The sequence below is a fragment of the Misgurnus anguillicaudatus genome, chromosome 20 (genome assembly GCF_027580225.2).
Source record: "Misgurnus anguillicaudatus chromosome 20, ASM2758022v2, whole genome shotgun sequence".
In the NCBI taxonomy this organism is placed as follows: domain Eukaryota; kingdom Metazoa; phylum Chordata; class Actinopteri; order Cypriniformes; family Cobitidae; genus Misgurnus; species Misgurnus anguillicaudatus.
Window position 1 is genome coordinate 20,145,452 of NC_073356.2, and position 21,883 is coordinate 20,167,334.

The 21,883-nt window shown below is 38.3% G+C and overlaps 1 protein-coding gene across 3 annotated transcripts in view; it reads right to left on the minus strand.

Moving 5' to 3' along the window:
* adgrb2 (adhesion G protein-coupled receptor B2) overlaps nt 1-21,883 on the minus strand; it is a 344,222-nt gene that overhangs the window by 108,276 nt on the left and 214,063 nt on the right. For all 3 annotated transcript variants that reach the window (XM_055220590.2, XM_055220588.2, XM_073858267.1), the window contains 5 exons: nt 21,438-21,546; nt 21,200-21,346; nt 14,190-14,265; nt 11,555-11,657; nt 7,582-7,625 (listed from right to left, as the gene is read on the minus strand). In XM_055220590.2, the coding sequence (XP_055076565.2) occupies nt 7,582-7,625; nt 11,555-11,657; nt 14,190-14,265; nt 21,200-21,346; nt 21,438-21,546 (479 nt within the window). The remainder of the gene's footprint in view (nt 1-7,581; nt 7,626-11,554; nt 11,658-14,189; nt 14,266-21,199; nt 21,347-21,437; nt 21,547-21,883) is intronic.

Below are 21,883 nucleotides of genomic sequence, written 5' to 3' on the forward strand. Positions count from 1 at the left end.
GCGCGCACACACCGTCCACGGTTCCGCTCCCGCATGAAGGCATCCAGGTAAATTTCGGAAGTTAGACGACTGAGCTGCAGCGGGCAGGCATAAGATTTATAAAAACACATTTGAGAAGAAAGGTGCAGCAACTCATAAAGGCTTGCGTGTTTCACAATTACTGGAACGACTGGTCGATCGTGATCGATGTATTGGACTCCCCTGGTCTAAATACTTATGTAAATGTGATATTTCTGTTTTTCTTTTTAATAAATTTACAGACATTTTTTAAAATTCAGTTCCCTTTCGAGGGAACTCACACTGCATCAGAAAGCTGACGCTTTGGGAACACCTACAGCGTGACGGTGTTTAAGTATGTATATCAAATTCGACCAGTTGTTAGGTGTGGCGTCACAGGCGGAATCCAGAGAGCACAAAAGGACCAAAAGAAACGCCCCACTTTAGCTGGTATATATATGCCAAAGCGGGTGTACAGGCACACCAGAAGTATGGCAAAGGAGACGCAGCGTCTCGTTGCCTTCTCAGGAAAGGAAGGTTACATACGTAAGCTAGAGACGTTTTCACTTTGTCATTATGTGGTTGTGCAAATTGATAAGGAATAAATTGCAGTATTAGGGGCGATACACATTTGCAAATACTTTATTTGAATGTAGCCATGTGGTAAGTAGGGGTGTGCCGGTTTCAGAATTGGTGATGACGGTTATGACGTGAGTCAAATGTGACGGTTTGTAACATAACCGTGGGGGGCGTTTTGCTCGTTTAAATGCTCGTGGATTGACGGGAAAGTATAATTTTACCATAAAATCACGAATGTGATGCCAAGTGTGTTTTAAACAGTAATAACTTTTAACAATTTAACAGAAAGCAATGAAATATAAAAAAAAAACCACTGTTCCCAGAAGACTGCGCTGTCACTCTCTCAACTATCATCTATTTTAACAATCTTCAGAGAAACAGATTTGTGAATTTGGGCTTTTTATGTCTGTAATTGTGTCTATATCTGTCATTACACGGACCAGAACAGCACGAAAACAATGTGGATTAAAAGCGTATTGAAGAGGTTTTGCTCATAAATGCAGGTAAAAGAAAGTAATGTGAAATTGAGATTGTTATTAAACGCAGCCGGTGTAAAAGCACAATGGCCACGCGCAGCAAACGCTCTCCGCAGACGCGCTGCACAGTGCTCACCCGGCGTTTGAATAAACTAGACACTGATTAGCTACTTGCTCTACGTTTCTTTAAAATTAACAGCAAGACAACTAGCAGTGAATGTGCATTCAAGAGAGTTAGTAGATTAGCATGAGAGGATTTGAACTTGAAAAGCTGAGTGTACTGACGCCTTTCCGCGGTTAAAACAACATTCCTTCTCATGGTCATTCATGTTTATTCGATGCTATAAATTAACTAGAAGGAATAGATGATTTGAAATGTGAGACTTTGTTTAATATGTTTAATCTCAAAAGTAACCGAAAAGTAACCTAGTTTGTCCTGTATGGTCGCGTTTTCCCTGCGGTTTTAGACACAAAATGTAGGCTGCAGCATCAAAAATGTAATAAAAGTGAAGGAGGTCTGAATACCTTCTGAATGCACTGTATTATTAAGAACTAAAGCAATGACACGAGAAGCTTAAAGGTATAGTTTACCCAAAAATTAAACTTCTTTTGTAAAAAAAAAATTGTAATTAATCATCAGGAGCACTACTGACTTTCATAGTAGGAAAGAAAAATACTATGGAAGTTAATGGTGCTCAAAATCAGTTTGGTTACAAACATTGCTCAAAATATCTTCCTTTGTGTTCAGCAAATGTATACAGGCCTGTTTCAACTTGAGCATGACAGACTTTTTCCTTGGGTGAACTATCCAATTAACAGGGCAAATGGATCACTTTGTGAGTAATGAAGGAAAATATCCCCCAACCCAATTTTCCCCTGGTTAGTGGAAAGAGATTTGTAATCCATGTGTTAAAAGCAGTCATTAAGGATATTCAGTTTGAGGCAGATTCCAAATCTATTTGGGCGTATGAGGACACATGCACATGTGAAGTGTTAAAAGCTCGGTCCTTTTCAGAGAGAGCGACCAAAGGCTTCCTACAGCACAGAAAAAGGCATCACAACCTGCAGGCAATTAACAAGCTCCACGGCTGATAAAAAGAGAGGATGAGGCGAAAAGAAAAGAAAATACAAAGAGAAAGACTGAGAAAGAGGGAAGGCATCAGGTATCGTCGGATGAAACGGGTCGACGAACGTGCTGCAGGATGTACTGAGACAAACCCAGCATGGAGTGAGAGAGAGAACTTCAAGGCAGCGGGGAAGAGGCACAGAGGAAGATACGACAGGGGGAGGTAAGGCCAACTGGAAGTGAAGGTGGCATTAAGATGAAAGAAGGCATGCCGAGACCAGTTTCACTTCAAACGAAGGTCAGGCAGCAAAACACAGCGATGCATGGGATAGAAAGAGTGAGAAGGGTTATTAGGAGAAAGAGTGAAAGAGAGAGAGATTAGAAAGATAAATAAATGTGTGTGATGACCTATTGTAAGCTTTTGTTTACATTACATTGATTGGATTTGACACAAAGCTATGCTTAACAGTATAACACAAAACTTAACCTTTCCTGTCCTTAAAAATTACTATCTGCGTACAATTGGCAATCCTCTAACTCTCCACATTTGATCAAGGCCCACTCCCGAGCGCCATCAATACCCTATGACACACTCCATTTCCAACATCTGCGGCACATCTCCTAACCGAACACAATCTGCCCCTCCGCATGCAAACCATTCCATGCAGCTTCACTCAAAACAAATTAACTGCTAACAAATACAGAGCGGACTGATACTGATAGCCCCCCGCATGCCTTCACACATGTCGCAGCTGCACCGTGAAAGCATTACCCAGCCAAGGCGCTAACACGTTCATATAGCGCATCCATTATGTTATCATAATCAAAAGCAATTTGTTGCTTAGCGCCATGCCTTTTTTTCCTGGGCGTGATTAAAATAGCCCCGTGGAGAGTTTAGATTTGGTTCGAAGGATTAAATGTGATTTAATGTGATCATACTGGAGTAAATCTCAGGCGGTTGCGAGCTCGGAAAGAAAGAAAATGAAACATTAAAAAAGGTAAGTCTGGTAAGGTCAATCTGTACATAAAAGAGAATTTACAATAACAAGTCTTCCATGGTGCAAAGTTCACGCAGACTTGCTATTTCTCTCTCTCTCTCTCTCTCTCTCTCTCTCTCTCTCTCTCTCTCTCTCTCTCTTCAGAGTTCTTCAAGGCCTTTGTGTTGTTTTTGAAGTATTTGTTTCCTTGAAAAACTTTGGTGTGAATGGCTAAAAGCACTATAACTAATTGCAGAGTTGGTGTGCATTTTTTTTTTTTTTAATGTCTGGAAACCTGTCTGAATATACTAAAAGTGCATTAAAGATATTATGCTTTTTTCTTTTTTTTTTCTAGACTTCTCTTTTGTGTTGCATGAAAAGTCATGAAGGTTTTGAAACGACGCTAGGATGAGTAAATTATGACAGATTTTTCATTTCCTTTGAGCTAAATACAAGGAGTGCGATCTTGAAGCGCCGGGGGTTTTGCCTGCTTTGAATAAATTAATTCAGAGAAAAGAGAGACTGTACGAGTTTTACTTGATTATGCAGGGGGAAAGCGCAATAACTACAATAAGCTGGAAGCAATTAGAAATCATTCTATTGTGGTACAGGAGACAACAATAACAGAGAGAGATGTGAAAGAAATGATTGCAATCTTAAAATGTCTGATGCTGGGAATTGCTTAAATGAACAGATAATTGCATGAGGAAAAAAACAACAAGAGAAACCAACAAACATATCTATACTAAAAAAATAGTAAAAAAAAACTACAGTGCCCTCCACTTATACTGTCACCCTTGGTAAATATAAGCCGGCTGAAAAAAAAGAAATTGTTTACTGACCACAAAATCAAGATCTTGCTCTGCCATCCCAGTATTCTGAATTGAATCCCACAGAAAACCGGTGGGGTGAACTGAATAGGAAAGTCCACCAGTGTTGAAAGCTTAAAGATCTGGAAAGATTCTGTATGGTTTCAGATCCCTTGCCATGTATTCTCCAACATTATGAACCATTATTGGAAAAGACTCAAGAGCTGTCATCTTGATCCTTGACAAAGGGAGGCAGAAAAATGTTTGGACTACAAAGGTGCCAATAACTGCAGCACAGATATATTTGTGACTTGTTTTAAAAAAAATATGTTGTGTTTGCAATAGTTTTTTTTAAAGCAGAGTTTTTTGTTAATATTTTGAGCAAAATGTCGAAATTTTAAAGCTTAAATGACACACGCTGTTTCTGCTTCTCTCGTGTTAATCTTGAATACCTATAAAGTCCGATTACATCGTTCATATATCCAAAGAGTCTTTATTCAACGATTCAATCCGAATAAACCCAAGCTCCTGAAGGCGTACAGCAACACACACAAAACATCCCACTATCTCTGGATAACTTACAGTATAGTTTACTAAATGTTCATGTCTTTACATTATATGCACTTACAAAATCGACAACAAAACACACTGTCGCTGTCCTTCAGAAATTTTGTATCTCCATATTTTGTGCATTTCATTGTATGTGATAACTCATTATTATTTGTCACTCTTTATGTTTGTCAGTTTTGCAGTTATTCCATCAATAAAAAGTTTTAAAAGTGCTTGTCCACTTAGACAACACAGTGTGTTATCAATAAAAAAATGGTGTGTTTGTTCTGTTTCTTGAAAAAGAGTGAAATTGGACATACAAGCTTTCAGAAGGACAGCGACGATATCTGATGCAGTTTTACTTACCGCCTACGACTCATGAGCCAATTGGGACCAGCCAATTTCAAGGAAATTGAGCGTTAAACAAACACACAAACACTCCCCTGCTAAACAAACTATATTCATTGTTTCTATAATGCTGGGTTCTTTGGGAAGCTGAACAAGCTTAAATTTCCCTCACCAACAACACCACACTTCTTTGGTGATGTTGATGCCCATATAAGGACTTCCACTGTACTTCCTGCACTGTAATTGTCCATAAAAAAATAAAGTAAGATTGTTACATATCGTCGCTGTCCGATGAAAACCACGTATGTCCATTTTGCCAATTTTTTGATGCATTGAATGTCCAGATTCATTTCCGTATACAGTATGCTTCACATATCTAAATGACCAATGAAAAGTTGTGAAATCATGTCATCTGATTTTCACATATATCCATTTGGTGTCAAAGCTGTCAATCATGCCGCATATCTCCCGCCCGGTGGAAGCATCTCGCCGGTCTCGTGAAGTTTCATCGAAGCTCAGCACTGGAAGACAATGACCTTCCTTCATCGAGGTAAACGTTTCCCCCCTGACGCCAGACGTACGTCTAGGAGTGACAAAATTATGGTAGGACTGTGCAAACAAAGTATCTGTCTAGCATTACCATGTCAGCGTATTGATTCATTGTCCCTTCATAGTTTGCAAGAGACAGTTAATAAATGTATAATTAATATTAAATAAACTAAGCGTATTTAATAAACTAAGACATAGGCTATTAAATAAACTGAGCGTATTAATCTGTCAATATGAAACGCCATTCTAATTAATGATCGGAAGAACGCGTATCGACCACCGTTACTGTAAAATATGCACGTATGTCCATTTAAACTCAATTTTGGTCAAATGTGGATTATATCATTACACTGGCAAGAATATGGTTACATGTAAATATCCGTACCAAGTATGACAACGCTACATTCAACTGCTTTTGATATACGATGTTTTTTACTTCCTGTAAAGTAACCGTTTTGGACATACGTTAGTTTCACCGGGCAGCGACGATATGAATCATTCATGTTTTCATGTTCACATATGAAACTTTCCAAAACTTGTAAAAAAATTGGCGAAGTGCATTCAGCAAGTCATACGTCCATCTGCTTTTTTGACACATTGTCTATGTTTAGCATGAGGAATCCAACTCTTTAACAGTGTTAATAAGAATGCACGAAATTACTCTACCCCCCCCCCAAACAATTAAGAATTTTTTTGTACAACCTTCTATGCTCAATATTAGTGTAGGATACTGTCTGAGGATCTAATTCTTTCTGCAATATGGTTACAGTATAATCTCTCCATAAGCGTCTGATTATAAATAAAGGGCGTATGTTTTTCCATCCACTGTTTGGATTTATAAAAGCGATAAAATCTCTATATCTCACTGCTTTTTAATCACACCAGTGCATTCATCTCTGAATGATTTGGAATGTAATTTGGAGGGAAAGGTAATCAGGTTTTGCGTTAATTGACTTTGCGGCCCGCAGATAGAAGGGGTTTTCTGCTTCAGTAATTTTCCTGTCTAGCCAGGTCTGCATGTTGCCGTGCCGACCACCTCCTGGTGTATTAATGATGCGTGAGGCGTGCTGTGTCAGTGGGGTGTTGCACAAAGGGAAATAGTTGCTCAACCAAGTGGGACGGAGATGCCATCGTTTCACAGGTACATTTTCCAAATGGAGCAACACAATGCATTTATAATTGACCATGCTAGCAGTGCGTGAATATAGATGGCTTGGTTGATTATACAGTACATATCGCAAGCGATATCCACAAAATATTCCAGTAGGTCTGATCGACAACAGCATCCGACTGGATCAGTGGGTGGACCACTTGAGCTACATTATTGGTTCCTATAAGAACAATACATCACTCATTTGAATGCAATTAATTCTGCTCAACATTCTGCCATTAGACCGACAACTAATGTTGCTCCTGTCACCTCGAATTACAATGCACATTGTAAACGAATGACTGCCAATCTGAATGTATTTTTTATGCAGGTCTCTCTCTTTTTCTCTCTGTTCTTCTTGTTTTATTACCGTTCCCTCTCACCTTCTTTATGCCGCTACAGAAACTCCTTTGTATCGTCTCCCTGATATAAACAAACTCGGAGCGCAGATGTTTTCCAGACACAAATACAAACAGTGCGTGAACTAGAATACATGCAGCGCTCTCAAAGCTCCTAAATAAACAGCCACAAAGACACAACCAAAGCATAACAACAGATAACATTGCGTCACCAAAAGCTAAAGATGCATAGTAAAAAAACATCTGCTTGACAAAATTGATATTTGCATGTGTTTAGGCAAAGAGGCTGTTAATAGGAAGTTCTACCAGCAGGGGGAGCTTTGAGAACCAGAACCACTTACTGCCACAGGTCTCTCATGAAAATATAAAAGTTTTAAATCTCTGTAGCAATTAAAGCTCTTGTCACGATAGTCGTCAGGCAATCGTATGGGATCGTATTGAAAGACAACCAAATCATGAGCTTCAATGCATCATGTCTTGAAAACGGGGAATTGTGTGACAGATTTTCACTTTGATGCTTGAGGTGTCTGTATCTTAACTTGCCAATTTCATTATAACAGTGTCACAAACTTTATCAACTGTACGTTTTGATTCTTCAAGAATTAGCAAATATCAACACTGACACCCAATCGTTCTCATTGAGTGACAAAAAAAATTGTGAAAGAGATATTGTGTGTATAATAGTGTGTGTGCGTAGAGAGGAGTGCAGTTACACGACTTACGAGTTTTCATAGTCCCAGACGACACACTGAGGATCCACTGTGCCCTTTGTGGAGAAAAGAGAAAAACAAATAGTTAGAAAACAAGGCAAAAACAGACAAAAAGCAAATATTTGCTTTTTTAAGCTAATATAGCAATATTTAAGCCTGTTTCATATCCCAATTCTTCATATTTGCATATTAGGCATTTCGAAAATATTGTTTGAACATAACTGCGTGTCAACTGTGTGTGTATACTAGGTTTGGGACGATTCAGTAATCTGCCGATTCAATACTATCCCAATACTTGTGCGCTGAGTCAATACATAATGCGATTATGTGGCTATTGCAAATCGCTAGTTCAATCTTTGTGATTTTTGTTTGCCTAATAGAGACTAGACAATTGAAAATACTTGATCATACCCTTAAAGAGACTGTATATGAGTCATATTAACAAAAACAATGCATTACATCTTTCAGAATTTTTATTTCAGGACCAGACCACATACTTAGTGCATATTATCTCAAACCATAAAACGTTCCAAATCCCTTGAATATAATATTCAAATGAGCGACATAATGAGTAGAAACAATACTCTCTGAAATAAAATAAAGTGCTACATTAAACTGTTCCAATAAATAAATAAGCTACTGAAAAAAAAATATTTAAAATTGAACATATTTAAGACTCTAGACAAATAAAATGTGCTACAAACTTCAAACTAAACTAATGTTTGAGAAAGAAAGTGCAGTGCGTGGTCGTGACTTTTAAAACAAGAGCCAGTTGTTATTATTGGCATAGAAACCAGGCACGCTTGAGATCGCATGTGCGCTTTCACGCGTTAGCGCTGACTGACTTTGATCATCGGTTTTACACACAATGTTAATGCATTCAATTGGGTTCAAATTCAGAAGGATACAATGTGACACAGAGTTTTTTATATCGATTCCGAGGCAAACAAATCGAGCTCAAAATCCTAAAAAAAGAGAATCGTAATAGTTTGGTGAATCGATTTTTTTCTCCCACCCCTAGTGTATACACAACCACCCTATTATAATAAAAATCCACCCACAACTTTTTTTAAATCCACAAATAACTAACAATCTTGCTATTTTCATTTTCTTATCAGTGTGATGTCACATTGCTTAAATCCCACCCATGATTGCTGACAGACTCTGAGTCTGAGTTGTGCAATGTCCAGCATTGTCTTCACGTTGGAGCAGCTCCCACCCAAATAGGGGCTTTGGCATGTTTTAATAAATAATCTGTAGAAATGGGCATAATAGATCCCTTCAACAAATATAATTAGTTTTTGCAATGCTTTTCAGATTGAACCATATCAATACTCATATCCCTCACTAAAAGCATCTTAAAGTCACGTGACATTATGTGATAATGTAATCCACAGTATATAAGCATTTGTTGTCTATGACGAGGCAGAGATTATACATATGCATGAGATGAACGACAGAAGACCCTCATCTATAAATTTACCCCATTATTAGTTCCAAAGACCACATCACGCTGAAGATGATTCATTACAAAGACTAATTTTTGATTCAGTGATTCGTGAGAATCTGGGATGATGCCCCCTCTTTGTGCCCAGCGAGAGGCTGTAATCAGGGTTCAGTGGTGCATGGCTGAGCGAACAGCTCATTATTGATTCATCAGTGAATCGACTGGTATAATTGACTAATCTGTCTCAGCTCAAGTTATGCCTATTATCTCTTTTTAGGAAGACAGTGTTGGGTGCAAGAACATCCGGTCCGATGGGATCTCATAACCTAACTGATGATCATCACTGACCTTCAGAGGTTTAACAGACTCTCGAGACCTCCCGCTACGGATCGCTAAATCAGAGAGCAATTAGTCAGGAGTTATGTCTCCTTATTTTCTTTTCAGTTAGGTTGGAGCAGCAAAACTTCATTCCCAAATGGATAGGCAATGCCAAACACTGGATAGGCATGTTGCGCAACTCCGCAGTCTCCATCAAAATGACCCAGGAGTAGCTTTCGGCACAGCACACTGTAGTTAATCGATCAGTCTAGTACAAACTGTGTTATATGTCTGTCCAGCATTTGTTAAACCTAGCTCTAACTGTCCAGGGTGGATATATGCCACTGTATTTCAGTTCCAATGGCTCATATATGGCAGCATGTAACTTGCTAGCTCATATGAAGCCCAAACAGATGGCTCTTATACTCTCATTCATAATAAGAACAAATGAACATCACAGATGGTAAACGAAACAAACAAAATGCATATTTGAATACATCAATTTAGTCTGACACTCAATGAATGACAGACGAGCGCACTCGGAAATCAATAACTGACTGCGGTTTTAGCTGTGACTCATAGATGCTATTGAATGGGGAGAAGCGCAGGCCAACGAGAGAGCAAACACGCAGCTGGAGTTCAACGCCTCCATTTCCCAGCAGCCTCTGGGGGTCAGGATGGTTCAGGAAGTCTGTCTCAGAGCATCTGTCCGCATGGAGAGGACAAGTCCCAACGCAGAGGCTCAGCTACCGCCTCCCCACATTCCAAACATCTGTGGCCAGGGTGCCGGGGCACAATCTGGACACCGGCCCCTGCCAAGGTCCTTTGCGCACAGCTGGGACCCACCCAGGAACCCATATGAACAGGGCACAGCCTTAGTATGCTGTGCTGCGGGCATACACATCCATAAGTAACAAACATCACATACGAGATTTCTTTAATATCAGATAATATAAATCAACTGATGTGTCACCTCTAGAGGTATGAAAAAAATCTCAGAAAATATATGCTCAGAAATATCAATATGAATTAAGATGTTTTTATTACATTTTATATGAAGAACTCAAATGCAGCTATATGCCGTGAAGACAGTCAAATGTGTTAAATAGCGATGAAATGTCTAAAGTGACATTTGTGAAAATAACGCATTGCAATTAAAGTGAAATTACTGAACCTAAACACAAGAGCCTGATAAAAAAGCTCATTTAGAAGAAAACATGTCAGATGCACAGGGTTTTGCATCTGTGCTCCTCATAGCAGATTACCATAGCTAATTTCATAGCTCCACACTCCATGGTTTCATTTATTTCTTTATTATTTTTCCTAATAATTTTAGAACATTCTTAAATAAAACATGACTGAGAACTCTCCTAAGCTATAAAAGAGATATGAACGCTCACAAAAACATTCATGCATCACGTCCACTTTCCCAAAACTCTATGAAGAAGACGGCAGGTAAAGGTTGCCATGGCGACTCGGGAACGAATTATAATGGCTGTGTTCTTCGCCGAGCTGATATCTGCACTAATGCACAATCCAATCTGAAGGTTCCACATTTTGCATAAATCCTTACGGGTAAATTTTTATTACTTTTTTCCCACATAAAAAAAGTGAGAAGCTTTATGTGCAGTACTTTATGTCCTGTATATTTAGCGGTTGTTAGAGATGTACTATTCATAATAGAAGATTATTAATAGAGGGTCATCCTAACCAGAACTATCTTTCATGCCTGATTATAGTGCTGAAATAGACTCTATGCTTGTGGGCTGCTCTCTGCCTGCTGTGCTGTCTCTTAGGTACAATGCGATCTTTGGGCAATTTGTCAACCTTAGTGAACAAACAGCATTTACAGCTTGTAAATAATGGTGCAGCCACAACACAAAGGAGATATATGAGAAGTCATATGAAATAAATATTGATGTTAGAAATTATAGCACTGAAAGGTCACAAAAACTATGGGGCGGCATCTTATCATGGTACTGTCGCTTTAAATACAATTTTCAAAACACGCTGCTTAGTGGTGATTTAATTTGAATGCTATTATGTATTGAAATATTACTCTATATAGTAATATATCATGATAAAGAGCTTCTGTTATATTCTTAAAGTATTTCATAAATATACAGTGATGTACGGCACAGTATGCATATCTTTAGAGTTGGGTTATTTAATATTAATAGCACTTAAAATATGTATGAAGGTACTGTATGTGGTACTTACGTTAAGCAAAGGGGTGAGCTCTACTGACACCAGCGGCTCGGTGGGCTTAGGTAAAGGACGCACCGTCACTGTCAGTATCTTTGAGCTGATCACAAATGGATCTCTGAAAGAAAGAGAAGAGATCATCAGATCCAAAGCGAATGATAGTTCATGACAGTGCATGATATGGTACAGTTATGTTTGGCTGAGTGCCAAAGTGTTTTAAGACATAATGAGACAGGACAGAACAGTACAGTACAGGACATGATGGGGATATACACTCATCTAAAGGATTATTAGGAACACCATTCTAATACTGTGTTTGACCCCCTTTCGCCTTCAGAACTGCCTTAATTCTACATGGCATTAATTCAACAGGGTGCTGAAAGCATTCTTTAGAAATGTTGGCCCATATTGATAGGATAGCATCTTGTACTTGATGGAGATTTGTGGGATGCACATCCAGGGCACGAAGCTCCCGTTCCACCACATCCCAAAGAGAGATGCTCTATTGGGTTGAGATCTGGTAACTGTGGGGGCCATTTTAGTACAGTGAACTCAATGTCATGTTCAAAAAACCAATTGAGCTTTGTGTCATGGTGCATTATCCTGCTGGAAGTAGCAATCAGAGGATGTGTACATGGTAGTCATAAAGGGATGGACATGGTCAGAAACAATGCTCAGGTAGGCCATGGCATATAAAAAATGCCCAAATGGCACTAAGGGGCCGAAAGTGTGCCAAGAAAACATCCCCCACACCATTACACCACCACCACAAGCCTGCACAGTGGTAACAAGGCATGATGGATCCATGTTCTCATTCTGTTTACGCCAAATTCTGACTCTATCTGAATGTCTCAACAGAAATCGAGACTTATCAGACCAGGCAAATTTTTTCAGTCTTTAACTGTCCAATTTTGGTGAGCGTGTGCAAATTGTAGCCTCTTTTTCCTATTTGTAGTGGAGATGAGTGGTACCCGGTGGGGTCTTCTGCTGTTGTAGCCCATCCGCCTCAAGGTTGTGCGTGTTGTGGCTTCACAAATGCTTTGCTGCATACCTTGGTTGTATTGAGTGGTTATTTCAGTAAAAGTTGCTCTTCTATCAGCTTGAATCAGTCGGCCCATTCTCCTCTGACCTCTAGCATCAACAAGGCATTTTCGCCCACAGGACTGACGCATACTGGATGTTTCTTCCTTTTCACAACATTCTTTGTAAACCCTAGAAATGGTTGTGCGTGAAAATCCCAGTAACTGAGCAGATTGTGAAATACTCAGACCGGCCCATCTGGCAACAACAACCATGCCACGCTCAAAATTGCTTAAATCACCTTTCTTTTCCATTCTGACATTCAGTTTGGAGTTCAGGAGATTGTATTGACCAGGACCACACCCCTAAATGCATGCATTGAAGCAACTGTCATGTGATTGGTTGATTAGATAATTGCATTAATAAGAAATTGAACAGGTGTTCCTAATAATCCTTTAGGTGAGTGTATGTACTGGTCCCCTGAGGGAAATAAACATGTGGTACAGAAACAGAAATTAACAATAAACTATATACAATTAAAAATATCAATCATAGCAAGGATAAACGACATTTAATATCCTATGCACCGCCATGCAATTTTAAATCACTCTATTCTGCAAAAAAAATCAAATTTCGGTCTGTATGTGTCCATATTCAACAAGCTATAACAAGGATACCAGAGGGAGAGAGAGAGAGAGAGAGAGAGAGAGAGAGAGAGAGAGAGAGAGAGAGAGAGCTCTGCTTATAAAGTTTAGTCAGTGAACTACATACCCCAGTAGGGGTCAGCAGGACATGAAAGACACCTTTATGTGCCCCCTTGTGTCAGGTTTATGTATATGCCTAATTATATTTTTCTCATTTCTCTCACTACAGAACAGCCCCCAGTAACAGACATAACTTTCCACAATTTCTAAATGCATTTTTTGTTGACATTGAATACAATTAAAACAATTAGATTTCTGTAAGAACCACATGGCAAAACAATACAGTATCCATGACACTGAGATTAGCAGGTCATTTATTCTAGGCACAGTACCTAGACAGTTTGTTCTTCTTAGGTTAGCAGTCTAAAATTAGAGCAAAGGGCAGCCTGACACAACAGTACAGAAAACCTACAGTGTGACTTTAAAATTTAATGGTTTTAACCACTGTTAGAAATACAGTACAGTATAAACTGTTGACCTCTCAGCAGAACTTCACAGTTAAAGGTCACAAACTTTAAACAAGCATCTTATGCATCTAAGCACTTTTGTGCTAAAGATAAATCAGCCTTAATGATTGTTCCAACTTATTCGTAGGGTTGAAATGAAAACCTGGAGATGTTCTGATATTGCCATTAACATTTTTGCATGATCTGTTGTACACTGACTTCAGCTGGTGTCAGTCATGCTAAGTATAATCAAATAACTTCTTAGAATATTTTAGCTTATATCTTATCTTACATCACATACTGTGTATACAAACACATTCACACAAATTTTCCAGTCATGACATAATTACACAAGTTAGCTTTAAAAGACATTTTCATTAGCAGCTATTCACAATAACCAAGTATGTCAATTTTACCATGCTCTGAAATGAATGGAAATGCTAAAAGATATGACAGAAACACTCCAAATACTGGTCTTACTTGGGTGGAGGCATTATGAGGCCGAGGGTGCGGTACAGGATGGCTCCAATGACAAAGTACGGCGTGTCGTCGGATTCTACAAACAAAGCAAAGCATTTGAACAGAATTACTTTATTTTGTGTTTACATTAAACCCACAAAGCTTTATGCTTGATTTTACTAGTCTCCAAATTTTCCCTGAAACATAAGTTACTCGATATTACCTTCCTATTTACAGAACTGTTGTGTTGAAACAATCACATTTAGTGTCAGCCCTGTGATATCTCACTTGCTATGATCTGTGGCCTGCTGGGATTTATAGTCAAATCCCATCCAAGATGATATTCAGTACCTGTCACTCTCATTTCACTTTTTGAAATTGCTTAAAAGTGCAAAGAATGCATTGATACAATATGTTAAATTGCTCTCTGATATCTACATAGAAGTTATGTGGCTTTATTAAGTGCAAAAAAATGATCCAGACACAGTTTTACGTGTCCATTTAGGATTTTACATAGAACGAAATGGGCTGTTATTATCTTATTTGGAAGGGTCATGAATAATAATGTTGAACTCTGCTCTGATTAGCTGTTTCACGGCGAGGCTCATCTCAGTAGTTCACATTAGTTAACAGACCTTATATGTTTAAGCCTATATACAGATTTTGAGGAATAATAAATTATTCAGAGATTGGAAATAGATGTTTCTGAGTGGTAAGTTTATTTGTGTTGTTTTAGTAACTGTAAAACGTAACTGTAACCTCAATGGTAGAACATTAGCCTAAACGCTAGCACATAACATTAACTAGCATACAGCCCTAAAAACAGTCACAACTTTGTTTTTAGCATTGTAAAAACATTGCATTTAAAGGCGGGGTGCACAATCTCTGAAAGCTAATGGTGATATTTGAAATCACCTAAACAAACACGCCCCTACCCCAATAAAATCTGGACCTTCTTTTGATAGACCCAACCCACACATACGCAACCCAGGCAACAATGTTGGTTAGTAGACACGCCCCTCACTGCTGATTGGCTACAAGTGTGTTTTGGTACTCGGCCCGACTCCCTTTTCCAAAGCGTTTTTCAAAAACCCTTTAATTTAATGTGCAATTTAATGTTGGGCCGTACATCACGACTGTAACGTCACAGTCTGTGTTATGTTGCGATTGGCCTCATTATCATGTACAGAACTTTTACCAAATGTTTAAAACCACCTTACAAGGAAAAAAACACTCACTCCTCCCACACACCGAAAGCTGTAGCTCATTTCGATTTAAAGGTACAGATATGAAAACAATACTTTTTTTGCTTCCGTCCAAATAGCGGCATTTTGGACAACTAATCTGTGGGGTATTTTGTGCTAAAACTTGACAGACACAATCTAGACACAACTTTTATCTGGTAAAAATGGGCATAATGGCCCTTTAAATATTCTTGATATTACCGAAACTTTCACCATAATTCATATTCAAATACATTTACAGTAATGCATTTGGCAGACACTTTTATCGAAAGCACCTTACAGTGCATTTATTGTATACATTTTTTTTCAGTATGTGTGTTCCCTGGGGATCGAACCCCAACCATCGAATGCAATTCTCAACCAGTTAAGCTAGATATCAATGAAGCGTTTTTAATTATTTGAATTGTAATGCACATTCCTTCATCCAGCTGAGCGAGACAAATAAAAGTAGACAAGATCACAGAAAGATTTAAGAGAAAAACTCCATAGTGTGTCTGGACAAAGCCTGACATTTAAAAGAAGCAGAGAAGGGAGGGCACAGAGAGATATGACCACTGATTCTTCTCGCAGGCCATCTGTCCACTCTTTCTCACTGGCTCTGTTCCTCCGTTTCAGCTTTTCATCTCATTTATTATGTTCCCTCCTCTGCTTTTCCTCCATCAACATCATCTGTTCTTTTTGTGAGACGCTATTTATTATGGATACCTTTATTCTCTATTCTTCCTCTCTCTCATTCAATTTCTCTTATTCTCTGAACATTACAGGCTTCCAGAAAGAAACTCGTCCCTGAGTAAATGGCATCATATTTCACTGATGGAGAACATAAGCTGAGAGGGATAGGAAGGATAGGAAGTTAAAGCAATACAATATTAGATGATGTAGCAGGCCTCAAGTTCGCAATTCATTGTTCTAATGTCTGTCCTCATGTGGCATCGGAAGTTCTCTGCTTTTTAGCAAACTGCGATTCAGTTTAAAGATTATTGTTTACTCACTAACCTTAAAGGAAAACACCCCCATTTTTCACTTTTTTACTATGTTCTTACCTCAACTTAGACAAATTAATACATACTTATATTTTATCAATGCGTGCACTTAATCTTTGTACAGCGTGTTGTGAATGTTTTAGCATTTAGCCTAGCTTTATTAATTCCTTAGGATCCAAACAGGGACGAATTTAGAAGCCACCAAACACTTGCATATTTTCCCTATTTAAAGACTGTTACATGAGTAGTTACACGAGTAAGTATGGTGGCACAAAATGAACGTGGCGATTTATGGTGGAAGAACACTTTGTTTGTAGCACTTTGACCTTGGGCGCAGTAATATTGAGTTTGAGCGCGCCGAGGTTGAAGTGATGCTAATAAGTGCTCTTCCGCCATACAATATAGGTCTAATTTTTATCCGCTTAAAAAAATCACCACGTTTTATTTTGTGCCACCATACTTACTCGTGTAACTAATCATGTAACATTCTTTAAATAGGAAAACATGGAAGTGTCCGGTGGCTTCTAAATGTATCCCTGTTTGGATCCTAAGGAATGAATGGGGCTAGGCTAAATGCTAACACATTCACGACACGCTGTACAAAGATGAAGTGCACGCATTGAAAAAAGGTAGGTATGTATTCCTTTGTCTAAGTTGAGGTAAGAACATAGTAAAATATTGAAAAACGGTGGTGTTTTCCTTAAAATCTTTCTGAAAGTAAATCATATTGTGGCATTTCAGTAACAAGATATAATTTTATTTCTAAGATGAACCAACAAGCAAAGCAAGTGAAATGGATTAATGCATGATGTTACTGTAGTTTCGATTTGCTAAACTGATAAAAGCTCCCACCTTCCCAGCATGCACTGGGGTATGTAAAGCGTAAATGGTTTGACATTTCTATTCATTAGTGGTTTAGATTGCTTTGTATAAGGTGTAAAGGATATGTTATGATATAAGAGGTCTGAAGTCCACTTTTCACTGATCTATTTTCACCCTCATGGAAGTCTTTACTGCTATTTGGAGCTCATGTAAAGTCAGAAAATGAACATTCAGACCTTTCTCAGATACTTCAGAGGCACAGATTATACTGCAAATTTTATGAAGAGAAACTTAGCCAAGCATGGCTGACTCACTGTTGTGATTTCCAGTGACATTATGAAATTTAAGGTTTAATAATTTAGCTTGAATAGAGCTGGTAAAAATCACTGAACGCAATGTGCATACCTTTTGAACTGTAACTGAATACCAATGACTAACTTGAGCTCATTAGTATTTATTTGTTAAAAATATATTCTAGTGTAATATATATATATATATATATATATTACATAAATATATGATTTATTGTATAGACGCTGTGTAATGCTATATTTGTGTATAGATTTGTTTATTTCTTTGCTTGAATAAATGTTATTTATTCATGTCATAAAAATTCTGACAGTTACATACTGGCCTCGGGCCAGTAGGCCGTTCTTGTTGATCCCTGTCTGTGAACACTAATGAGATCACATTAGAGCAACTACCTTTCTTGGCTCTAAAATAATACGAGTCAACATAAACACCTTGAAATTCTTTCAAATCAGGCCATCGAGCTGAGAGCTGATAAAACATTTATGCCTTTATTTCTTTTGCCTTTACGTTTTCATGTTTTTCTGTCAGTAGAGAAGACAGCACCATTAGGAATCATACCGCTGTTTTAAACCATCCATAAAGTTGCATCAGCCAGTTACACAGAAAACCAGATAACAACCAAAACACAAGAAACCCCCGCAAACAGACTCAGTGTTGTCCAAGTATGAATACAGGGAGATGGATCTATACGTGACTCATCTACCTGGACCTGTCAGCCAGTCAAATTTCAATCAATTCTACAGCGACTGAATGTTAAATAAGTAAACAGATGACAAACACACGACCCGACCTGAACAGAGCCTGACTATCTTTCTTTAATTTCTTGATCTATCACTTCAATAAAGCTGAAGATCCTTTTTCTTTTGAAAACCCTTCTGGACAAAGCCTTGCCCAAAGAGTCATCTCATCTTGAATGGAATGGTGAGACTGGAAGTGTTTGTTATTTTCGGTAGGGTGGTTCTTCACGAGCAGGCAGGTCTGTAATGGTTTAACCCAGGAGTGGCTTTTACACTGGACAGTAATAATGACCATTTCTTTGATCTCCATTTGTTCCTCTCGAATTTCATACAGAGCTCTCATTGGCTTTCAGAAAGGCTCTCCTCTTGCCCACCTCCTTCTGTTTTTAATCTCTCGGGTGGATCTCTCTCGTCTTTTTTCTTAACATAGTAAAACCATTTATCCTTCTTGTTCTCTCACCCATGCTCTCTCCCTAAACTACCACTCTACTGCACCCATTTCTTTGAAGCCACAGACACACTGCAGATAAATTTAGTTGTCAGTCCTATTCGGAGTGCTTTATCTTGTTTTGTATATGGTCTTTTAGGAGCTGATGGACTAAAAGTATTTGTGCAAACCAAGTAATGGCATAAGGACAGAAATTTAGCACTGAACTGAGTTGTTCAGAGTGCTACAGTAGGTAATGCCGCAGTCTAGGGGTCTGTGGAGGACTATTTTTTAATCCCGCTCCTGCCAGGTTTTATTCAGCTCCCGCTTCTGATTTACTCTGCGTACAAGTCCTTTCTGCTTGTAATGATTTTCTTCCTGACCTGACCTGATCTTGCTAACTTCAGATCTCGCTTCAAGAATGTCACATTTAAATTTTTCCCTAGAGAATGCGATGGGGGAAAATATGATGGTGTATACAAAAGTTATATATTATTTTTATTTATTACACAGCTCGTTGGAATGTGTGATTCTAATTGGCCAGTTGCAACATTTGCAAATGTTTTATACCCAACACACAGTAACCCAGATGGTGCAAAACAGTTTGACAGGTACAGTTTAATATTACACAAAAACATTTTTAATAACATATATGACAATAGCTGTGTAATAAGCATGATAATGTACAGGCAGGTTGTTATGGCAAAATTTATTATTTCTGTGATAACAACCGGTTGCCTATACATTATCTCTTACTTGTTCAAACATCCAGTATTATTTTAATACATCTACTGTCGACAGAGTGGAAAAAATCTACTTACATTACATTTTAAGTTTTTATGTATTTGGCAGGCACTTCTATCCAAGGTGACTTAGGGTCGGTTTCCTGGACAGGGCTTATCCTAGTCCCATACTAAAATGCTTGTTTGCGTTGCCTTAATTTTTAAAAACGCCTTGCACGGACATATCTTAACATATATCAGTGCCATTGTTTTGTCTTAAAGGGGACATACCATGAAAATCTGACTTTTTCCATGTTTAAGTGCTATAATTGGGTTCCCAGTGCTTCTATCAACCTAGAAAATGTGAAAAAGATCAACCCAGTCACTTAGTTTTGGTTAACCATTCTCTGCAAGCATGTGAAAAATATTGTCATTGAAATGTGGCTCCCCTTGTGATGTTAGAAGGGGATAATACCACCCCTTAATCTGCACTATCCGACCACACCACTGCCATTTAGTGCAGAGATCAACCCATTTGCATTTAAAAGCAAATTGTTGCTCACATCTACAAAGTGGCAATTTTAACATGTTATAATAAATTATCTATTTGATATTTTAAGCTCAACCTTCACATATGTAATCTGGGGACACCAAAGATTTATTTGACATCCTAAAAAAGTCTTGTGAAATGTCCCCTTTAAGATGCACACCAGTATTGTTTTTTGTAAGATATTAATAGAGTATTAATACCCCATAGAGTATTTATACAAGCTATGCATTTTATCAGTATGTGTGTTCCCTGCTTGGTCAAAAGGACAAAAAAAGTCAAAACTTTTGGCAGATATTGATGTTTTTAGTTTGTTGTCTGCTATAGCTTTACTCCGTGGGATTTACTCTTGTATATGCGGCTGTCACTCCCAAAATTTGGCAATGTATATTTCATCCCTTCTCAATGTATAAGAGAGAAAAAGAGAGATACTACAGAATGTAAAATGTGACAGTTCACATTAAACAGCTGAACCCTGACAGTACGGTCAGACCGGCAGCTGACAGCACAGAATCTCATCAATCCCAATGATGGAGTAACGCACGGAGATGCATCTCACATACTGTCACCACAATAACAACATACGCCTGAAGTCAACAAACATAAGAGCTCACTGGAAGCTTCCTGCTCCTTTCGATAGGTTATAGCCTCTAGACAGTCAAATCTAGTATAAATCAAACAATTTTGCAACATGCACTGACCCTACAGTAAAACCTGTGGCTTTATATATAATAATAAAAAGAAAAACTACTGATACTATAACACTGTTTATTTTCACAACATGACCAACAGCTTAGATTTACAGGCTAAACTTGTAACAAACTATAACTTACTACTCAAAACATCACAGTTTGCCACAATGTACATTTTGCTTGCATCACATGCAGTGCAAATTGCATAAGGTTCATGTATCTGAACTGAAAAAGTGCAAAAATTAATGCACTAATTCCCGAGGAACACACATGCAGATAAAATGTAAAGTTATGCACTGTAAATTCTAACTTTGGATAAAATACATATAAATGTGCATAAGCAGTATTTCTTGACCAATCAGAGCAACTGTATGCCTCTAGACCATGGCTTTGATTATATAAGTCAGTTTTAATATCATATTATATGGTATCCCATTTGCATTGTGTTCTAGGTACTCGCACAAGATCATTTTAATCTGAGCCAATATAACTCAGATATATGATATGTTCCTTTAAGAACTGATACTGTTTACACCTCTACTTACCATCTGAAGAAAGGATAAAGACTTCTTTGGGAATGAAGAGTTTGTCATCTGCAGATCGCGCCCAGTCTTTCATCCCTCTCCTTCCCTTCATAGGAAAGTTGACGTCGCTGGATACAGCCGAAACCGGCTCTCGTTGGATGGTGATGACTGGCAGGACCAGAGAAACGGTTATTAGATAACGGCCATGAATTCAGACACAGAACTTGATATCCGCATGGCTGGACTCATTGAAACTCACTGAGGTTGTTGGTGACAACCAGAAAGCTTTGGAACGGCTTCTGAGCTTCTCCAATTAGATGAATGAAGTCTTCCACAACTCGCATCAGCAATGTGGAACCTGGAGAGACCTGAAAAGAAGTCAAACACAACCACAAAAATACAAACACAAAAAGGAAACAAGATTAAGTAGAGCCTAGTTTCGGGTATCATCTTCAGAACAGCAAACTCTTATAATTCCAAGACAAACACAACAAAAACAACTCCTTGTAAAAGCTCAAACTCTGGCGAAACTGTCAACAGATAAAAGCTGTTTGCTACTAAATAAAAGGAGAATAAATTATGCCCTTCGATATTTGCATCATTTCCTGTGCGACTATACAACAAGATCTCGTGAGTTTATGATGCAGTCATGAAAAGATGACGGAAAATCATATATACCGTCACCTCTCCACGGAGCCGTGCTTA